The 9552-nt window shown below is 38.3% G+C and overlaps 1 protein-coding gene across 1 annotated transcript in view; it reads right to left on the reverse strand.

Annotated features, from left to right (window-relative positions):
• LOC125234179 (unconventional myosin-IXa-like) overlaps positions 1–9318 on the reverse strand; it is a 73212-nt gene extending 63894 nt beyond the window's left edge. The window contains 3 exon segments of the mRNA XM_048140386.1: positions 3524–3636; positions 7738–7881; positions 8512–9318. Coding sequence (XP_047996343.1) covers positions 3524–3636; positions 7738–7881; positions 8512–8547 — 293 coding nt within the window. The 5' untranslated portion in view covers positions 8548–9318.
• Positions 9319–9552: the final 234 nt, after the last annotated feature.

Raw genomic sequence — 9552 nt, forward strand, 5'->3', positions numbered from 1 at the left:
AGAAATATCAAGGCTAACAATAATGAAGTGGCTGTCTACAATAAACGTTTATGTACCCTTCGTGGAGATCAAGTTAAATACTTGCATATTGCAATGTAAAAAAAAACAAGTTATATGTTAACTAAATAAAAACTGATTGGTCTCATATAAAGTTTAGATCATGACACATATTATTAAATTGTGGCGAATCAAACGACGTCTATTTAGTAAACTTTAAAAGCACTTAGCCTGTGTAGACTTCAGTGAAAGTAAAAACAAACGGACAGAGTAAGGCTTCCTTTCACACACAAAATATGGCATTCAGGAAAAAACGGAAAATCATAGTTCTTCCTGACAGTTAATTACATGGTTGGAATAGGCTAGTTTCCTACACTTAAAATAAAATATTTTATGCAGTGCACGAAATAAAGCACCACATAATTAGAAGAAAAACATGGACAGTAGTTATGTTTAAAAATAATTTCTATTTAATAAGTCAAAAAGAAAGATATAAAGTAAATGAATTGACCGTGACGTCACTCCTCAGTATTTCATATTAATTCCATATTAGCAAATTGTTTTGACAGTTCTTAAATAGAAGCTGATTTTACTAGTAGAAACTAGCCTATTGAGTTTAGTTGTATATTAAACATGTACAATCAGGTAAATCACGTAAAATTGTCGAAGGTCGCTCGACATGTTTCGCTCCGTAACGTGGAGCATTTTCATTGAGCACGCGTGATGCCGATGGTATCCCGACGCAGACTCGTTACAGATTTTACATGTTTAATATGTCAGTGTCTCACGGTAGTTTTATTATAGTTGCATATTTTTTCTAAAAAAGTAACGCATTAACGTAACATAATAACAAAACATGCCGAGAGTTGGCGACTTTATTTATCGTACCGTAAACTAGGATTTCCTGAACACAGCTGACGCTAGCGCCCACCCACTCAGGGTCTAATTTAATGCTTGCGAATTTAGCTTGGCCTTAAGATCAACATGATAATATCTCAACAATGTTTAATGATTCCGATTTATTGTTTCGTGTTTATTCCTATTTTAGGAAGCAGATTTAAACGATATTTAACGTATCTGAAACTCTCTCATAATTATTTGCACGTGTATTTAGTAGAACATCCACCAACAATCGCATAATGAAGTACTTCAAGTATTACAATGTATAGTGGTAATATAGAGTAATTTACTCTACATGATATGATGATACTTAACCTTTATCCGTGACTTAATAGGCGTACAAGAGAAACTTTTGGCGCTATTATCACCTACCTATAATGTCTTATGTCTGCAACAGTTTCGGCAGTTAGTTATACGAGTTTTTCTGATATAAATAATAACAAATAACCCGTGTGGTGACGGGTTAAGAATTTCACCACCCCCTTTCTTCCCGTGGGTGTCGTAGAAGTCGACTGTGGGATATGGGTTAAATTGTGGCGTAGGCGCCTGTCACTGCAATGTCACAATTTTCGTTTTTTTGCAACCCCTTGTTTGCCAGTGGTGCTGAAACTTGAGTAGTTTCATGTCCTCTACCTACCCCTTCATGGGAAACAGGCGTGATTGTATGTATGTGTATGTAATAATAAATATTGGGGGACACCTTCTTCTTCTTCTTCTTCTTGGTTAGGGGCTATGTAAGGCTTCAGGGCGCCTTATGCATCACTGCGACCATTTCTGATCTATTGTGATCGCCACCTACTACAACTCTCGATCAAGTCCTACAAATTCGAAGATTTGTAGTATCTTTTTGAGATCGAGATACCTCACATCCTCTGGGTGTATCTGATAGCTGCCCAGAATCATGTTACGTGTACGCATTAGAGAGGGGCATTCTGCCAGGATGTGCAGGGGCGTTTCTTCAGACTCTAGGCAGAATCTGCACCGCCCGCTCGCACGTTTTCCGATGGTGTGCATGTGCTTGTTCAGGTGGCAGTGCCCTGTGAGCACCCTTACTAAGTTGCGTAGTTGGTTCCTTGACAGCGCTAAGGCATTTGAGGACGCCTTTTTGCTGTAGGCTCTGATGAGAGCCTTGGAATGGTTCATGCCTGGCGTGTTCCTCCAGAGCTGAATGGTTTTGTATTGACAGTAGGTCTTTAGGGTTAGTTTCGTAAGGCTTTTCGGGATGCCACAGAATGGCTCTGGACCGTGATGTGTACTCTTTGCCCCCGTTCGTGCAAGTTCGTCGGCTTTCTCATTGCCTTCGATGCCTGCGTGCCCTGGGACCCATCTTAAGACAACCTTGTTTTTGGATCCAAGGTTGTTTAATAGTTGCCTGCAGTTCTCAACCAGCTTGGACGTTGTGACGTCCGAAGTTAGGGCTAAGAGTGCCGCCTGGCTATCCGAGTGGATGTATATAGTATGGTTGACGTAGTTGCATTGCAGATTGATTGACGCGCATTCTAGGATGGCGTATACCTCTGCCTGGAATATAGAGCAGTATCGTCCTAGATTTAGGCTTTTAGCCCTTCTAGGCGTTTCGCCGTATATTCCGCAGCCTACTTCAGATCCGGATTTGGAGCCGTCTGTGTACCACCTTAGGCTTCCTCCTTTCCAAGAGATTTGACTGTTGGACCAGTCCTCCCTTTCCGGGATTTCCACAGAGTAGAGTTTCTGCGGGCAGAACTGAGGGGGCATAGTGTCTGCCGGCATCCCCAGTACAGGGATATCGAGCACTGATTCAGTAAATAGTCTCAGTGCTTGTGATATCCACCCTCCTCTCTTTGTAGCCACTATTCTCAGTATGCTGGATCTTGCTTCCAGTTCCAGCTGGAGATGTAGTGGCGACAGGTTCAGCAGGGCCTCTAGTGCCGCTGTTGGAGAAGATGACATTGCTCCAGTAACGATGCTACATGCAGTTCTTTGCAGACTGCTGAGCCTCGCCACTGCCACTTTCTGCAACGTCTTCTTGTGCCATGCTACAGAGGCATAGGACACTATCGGTCTCACTATAGCAGTGTACAACCATAAGGCAATTTTCGGCTTGAGACCCCATCTGTTGCCTGCGAGACGGCAGCATATTGCCAGGGCCGATTTGGCCTTCAGTAGAGTTCCGTTCAGGTGCTGGTTCCATGTCAGTTTCTGGTCCAGTGTTACCCCCAGATACCTGACCTCAGAGGAAAACGGAATTGTTTTGCCATTCATGACCAAAGGTTTTAGTTTATCCAGCCTTTTTTTGTTCGTGAATGGAACTATAATTGTCTTGTCTGCGTTGATGGACAATTCATTTTCACCACACCAAGCGTTTATGCTGTTCAGAGCCCTCTGCATAAGGTACGATATAGTACTTTGGCAGGTTCCCCTCACCGTCACCTTACACAGATCAACCTAGCACCAAAACTAAGCTAATTTCGTACTATGGGTGCTATGCGACGATATACATAGAAAACAACCATGACTCCGGAACAAATATCTGTGTTCATCACATAAATCAATGCCCTTCCTGGGATTCGAGCCCAGGTCCATCGCCTTAGCATGCAGGGTCAGTACCTGCTAGGCCAGACCGGTCATCAATAAGTTCAAGACTCACCTATAGTACTGTCCGGAGGTGGTGTTGGGCCACAGCAGCATGACGGCCACGGGCGACTCGTTGGGCCCGAGCCTGCGCTCCTTGCACTCGCCGCTGACCACGTCGCCCACCACCTACACAATACACATCACATAAATATAACATATATAATACTAGCTTTTGGCAGCGGCTACGCTCGCGTTAGAAAGAGACAAAAAGTAGCCTATCCCTACAACTATCTCCACTTAAAAAATCACGTCAATTCGTCGCTCCGTTTTGCCGTGAAAGACGGACAAACAAACAAACAGACACACACACTTTCCCATGTATAATATTAGTATGGACTACTGCTTATGTCCGCGGCTTCGCTCGCGTTCAATTCAAATATTGCGGAATGCTCCTTACAAACTTCCACTCCCCGTTTTAGGGAAGTGGGGGTTTAGAAAGAGAGGAAAAGTAGCCAATGTCACTCTCCATCCCTTCACTTACATATATCTCCATTTAAAAAATCACGTCAATTCGTCGCTCCGTTTTGCCGTGAAAGACAGATAAACAAACAGACACACACTTTCCTATTAATAATATACTATAGATGGTTCAACTGGACTCTGCTAGGAGTTGGAAGTAGCCATACCAGGTCGTGATAACTGGTGGATTACTCTGAGACATAGTCTCTAATGAAGGAAACCTAACAGGGATGAGGTAAAAGAAACCGCAGCAGCAGACCGAGCATGGAAGATAAGGAATTTAACATATCGAGGGTTTACTGGTGAAACCCGATAAGTTGAGCCTGGATTTATGAAATTCGAAGTATGTGCAATTTCCACAATGTTGCCACATATTTCGACTTTTAGTAGGTTTTGGGAGAACTGGAATTTGTCACATGTCAATCATATACGTCCGTAACATAGCGTCATTTCTCTCTATCAACCAGCCGTATTAGTGAGACAGAGATATTAGCATTTCGTAAAAATGCTCAGCAAAACTAACGAAAATATAGCACCTCATTAGCGCTACCCAATTAGCCCCCATAATAATATAATATCAAGATTTGGCGAGAGCTCAAATCTCTACGAAAGTGATTGTCCAGACGAGAAGTGATAGCCTTGAGACTACTTTTCGTAATATATTTTCATTCACTGAAAAGTTTACATGATATAATATTATATGTATATACAAGTACAATTTGCCTAGGTTTTTATTCAGTGGGTGACACAATATGACAAGTTAACATACCAACATACAGTACCGGTCAAAAATTTAGTTCACTCCTTGTTTTCAGTACAATTGACTGCTTTAGAGAGATAGTTTTTTGTAGTTCAGACGTCAAAATTTGTTTCGTAAACAATTTATATTTTTTTAACATCTGTTTCCCTCAAATCTTATAGGCTAAATAATTATTTGGCCTATATTATCTGGCTAAAACTGTGTTTCGTGTAAAGATGTGTCTCAATTAGTGGCAAAGGCAAGGCCATAAATATAACTAGCATTTTGCCGTCATGTTTATTAGATTTTAGTGAAAGAAAGGTACGTGAATTGTGTCTAACTAGTAAAACAAATCTCCACAAAACAATAAATATAAGTTGAAAACATATTTCGACTACCAAACCGAAGATAATTATCGTACAAAAGTACTCATTTGTACCGAAATCAAAGGGTGAACTCAAACTTTTGACTGGTACTGTATAATCAATATCACCTATTGTGTATCTGATATCGTCCAGCGCAATGATCATACACACTTCCCTTTTTATTATTACGTACATAGGACACTGTAACGAACGTGGTAATTTTCTAAGTAACATTACAATAGCAAATAAACTAATCAACACGTTTTGCATAACAAAATAACACCTACAAGCTGGAGAGTCAAGTGTTACATTTAATAATTAAGGCCATACTCAGCCCACGGCACAGGTGCAGTGAGGAATGCATCTCGGAATCTAATGTGACTAATGATGTAATATGACAAACAATAAGGATATGTCTATTAGAGTGACTAAGACAAAAAGTTTATCATTGTTTCCTGTCACTCCTACAAATCTGCTAAAACATATTAGACCGTTAAATGGTTTCATGATTACTGGCGAGCGAATTCCATCATTTAGCGTAACTTAAGACGCAACAGGAGCGAAAATGTTAAATTGAAAGGAGCCTCCTTTCCTATTTGGCAATTTTATAGTTAAATATACTTGTGTTCTTACCTAGATTCATCGAAAAAAAAATAGTCCATTAACAACTCAGTTAAAAGATATAAAAATCTTTAAAATCGAGGTGCCACTCTCGACTGTTTCCTCCTCCAAAACTTAATCAATTGCAACGAAATTTGAGGATCTAAATAACAATTAAATAATCTGTGTCAGACCAATTAGGTGTTTTGGCTAATTGTTATCAATTTTTAATATCACACCTTTTTTGCGCCATAATGAAAACGGTCGTTTTTGGAAATATTTTATGGGCTGTTGTATCTTTGAAAATCAAAACATCAAAAAAAAAAACCGGCCAAGTGCGAGTCGGGCTCGCGCACAAAGGGTTCCGTAGCAGCAAATATAATAAACTTATTATGTCAATTTATACACCTGCCAAAATTACAGTTAAATCAACCTATCTCAAAAACTATAAGAGATACTTTGATCAAACCAAAAATCGTTGAAAGAGTTAATTAGCATGCATCACCTCTATTTTTTTTAGAATTTTATACCCCGTAGTTATAAAAATAGAGGGGGGGGGACATACTTTTTACGACTTTGAGAGCTGATATCTCAAAAACCGTTCACTTTAAGAAAAATGTTTTTTAGAAAACTTTATATCATTTTAAAAGACCTTTCCATTGATACCCCACACGGGTATGTACATCGAAAAAAAAATTTTCATCCCTCAGTTACATGTATGGGGGGCCCCACCCCCAATTCTTTTTTTTACTATTTAGTGTCATAATTTTGTAGCGGTTCATACAACACATATTCCCATCAAATTTCATCACTGTAGTACTTATAGTTTCCGAGTAAATCGGCTGTGACAGACGGACAGACGGACAGACGGACAGACGGACAGACGGACATGACGAAACTATAAGGGTTCCGTTTTTGCCATTTTGGCTACGGAACCCTAAAAACGGTCCAACACAGATAAAAATAATAGTAATCTGTGTTTGAAAAATCATTGCTCTAGGTTCAAAAACAAAGGAGGAAATAGTTGAGAGTGTTAGTATGGAAAAATGACCGCTCCTCTTGCATCTTAAAATGATGGAGTCATGAGTGAAAACGCAAAACATACTAGACAGAGGGCTGGTGTAGGCTGGTGTATTGGAGGAATTCCTAATCACCTCTGATAGTAGGCCTATTTTGAAAGTTTATTTTGATGTTATAGATTTACAGGCTGAAGTACACAAAAACAGCTTAGTTGGAATAATAATGAAGTAGTGCAGGAAAGAGAAAGAAAGCTAATTTTGTGTGTACCAATTTATCATCAATAAAAGTAATTTGTTAAGCCCTGACGCAAAAACGACGGGGTGTTATAAGTTTGACGTGTCTGTCTGTCTGTGTGTGTCAGTCTGTGGCATCATAGCTCCCGAATGGTAGAACCGATTTAGGTTTTTATTTGTCAGAAAGCTGAGTTAGTCGGGAGTGTTCTTAGCCATGTTTCATGAAAATCAGTCCACAATGTTGGGGGTTTTTTCAAAATTTGAATTTTGTCGTTAGGTTATTCAGTTGTAGTTGAAAAAATTGGTTTTTTTTTCAACATACTTAAGTGGGCTATTAAGTTTCTCATTATCTACAACTAGTAGAATCCACTTATGGAATCTGATTGCATGACATGACATACATTTACATGTTAATGTAATGGTATAAAAGCATATCAGTTTAGCTATGTATTTTTATTCTACTTTTTAATTTCTCTTCTGTCTGAACACAACTTATTGTTTGTTATTATTACAGATGTATCAATCTTAAAATTTCTTGGAACTCCTTAGGGTTATTTTATTATGTAGTATAATAAAAATTCTTAGATATATTCTTATCAAACTGATGCATTAATTTCTTATAAAATAAGGAAAACAACATTTAAAACATTTCTATGACTTCACTGATGTTCGTTGAAGTTGATCCCGAGTTGGATATACAGCAAGATCAACTATTTCATATTATTTTACAGGAGGTACAAGCACACAATCCTCGCTCTTGGAATTGGTCAAGGGTGTCTTATAGAGACAATAATAAAATATAGTTACATACCTCTGCCAGTTCATATGGTCCTCCCGAGCCATTGTTTAAGTTTAGTTTGTCAGCGATGCAACAAACTATCTCATCGGAGCTTGTCTGCTTGGACGCTTCCACTGACAGAGCCTCATATTGTGCTGAGAGTGCGCCCACAAACACCTAAACAAATGAAACAGTCTTTTTACAATAGATTAAATTATTCTACTACACTATCTCCTATTCAACTGTGGTACTTCACATATTCTTGTGGTTTCGGCAATATCATGTGCATATAAGTGAAAAAACTCCCACTTGTGACATCTATCTTTGATGAAGAATATTTTTGATTCAGAGTAGAATGAGCCCAAGAAAGTCCAGGTTTTGTTAATATCAGGTTTACAATATTTTTTAGAAAATGCCCATTCAATACACTCATTCATTGTTATCTAAGTAAACACAACACAAGACTCACAGAAATATTTAATACACAGAACTGTACAATAAAATAAAAACAATGGGCTTAAAAAGTGCCTCTTGATTGATTTTTGGAGAATGAGCAGTATTACTAAAAGTAAATTTATAAGAGTAACCTCATTAATTATACTGTTCAAAAATAAAGATTTCATTGGTATTTTAATTAAAATTTACCAATGAAATAACTCTTTTATAAATTACTATTTAACATACATTAGATGCCCTATATTAAAGAACAAATTTTCATACCATTGTTAGAAATATCACTAAAACCTTATCAAAATGTTGTTTGAGCATCCTGTGGCAGCTAGCCTTGAAAATATCAATGTCACTGACCTGCACAATGTATCTGTGATTTTCTGTGTGAGCCATCCTGTGGCATCCTAATGCTGGCAGCTTGATGTCAGCGGTGAATCCTTGATCCTCATGTTGCACTAACACAGTACACTTGTTGAGCACACACAAACATCAGATTGGGCATTTAAACAACACACAACATTTATTTTTCTGATATGACCACTTATAATCTCAAAAAGGTTCACGGCAGTCAAGTCCGAGTATGCATTTATGTTGTATTTAGACAATATTGCTGAAAAGCGGGTCTCATGCACCTGACCCCCAGAGAGCTGAACTCAACCGTGACAGGTCCATAAAATGTCATATCCCAACAAAAACTGGTCTCTCACAGCGTTGCTACGCTTTTGTCTGATATCTTGATGCCTCTCTATTTGTAAAATGCTCGGACCCGTAGCACAAAGAAGAGAAATCTTAGATTTGGGTCACATGCTGATTAATTGGAATGGTCTCTTGGAACTCTCTTCTCGTTTATTCGTATAGCTCCTCGCTTAACACTCCAACGGACAAATTAGCCACCGGGAAGCACACGTTAGTGCAAATAAAATAATTTCATTACAGATAAAAATAACACCATTTAAAAGTGCAGCGAAATCGGTGTCTCCAACAACCTGTTATTTGTCAAACACGACTTTTGTTAACACACCACGTAATCGCACCCGTTGAACTTCTGCAATTTTTACGACCATGAAAACGTTTTTCACTTTATGAAGCTTCTGTTATCATTAATATTTAACTTCCAGTTACAGAAATTGTTTTCTTGGACCAATCTAAACTACAGAACCACCATTTTTATTTGTGTCTGGTAGAATTGAATCGTGTATCTGAATGTAATTATTTCTAAGTGCATTTGAAATGTATGGCATTCGTCACAATATTTTAACATTTGTATTTGGTCGTATAATATCATAAACAATGATATCACTAGAGTTAAGCATAGACTACATAAAATGGAGTAAATAGTTTTTAACTACTTTATCTGTATCTGTAAAGCCGCTGTTACACACAAAAATTATTTTAAAA

Source organism: Leguminivora glycinivorella, chromosome 15 (assembly GCF_023078275.1).
Source record: "Leguminivora glycinivorella isolate SPB_JAAS2020 chromosome 15, LegGlyc_1.1, whole genome shotgun sequence".
Taxonomy (NCBI): domain Eukaryota; kingdom Metazoa; phylum Arthropoda; class Insecta; order Lepidoptera; family Tortricidae; genus Leguminivora; species Leguminivora glycinivorella.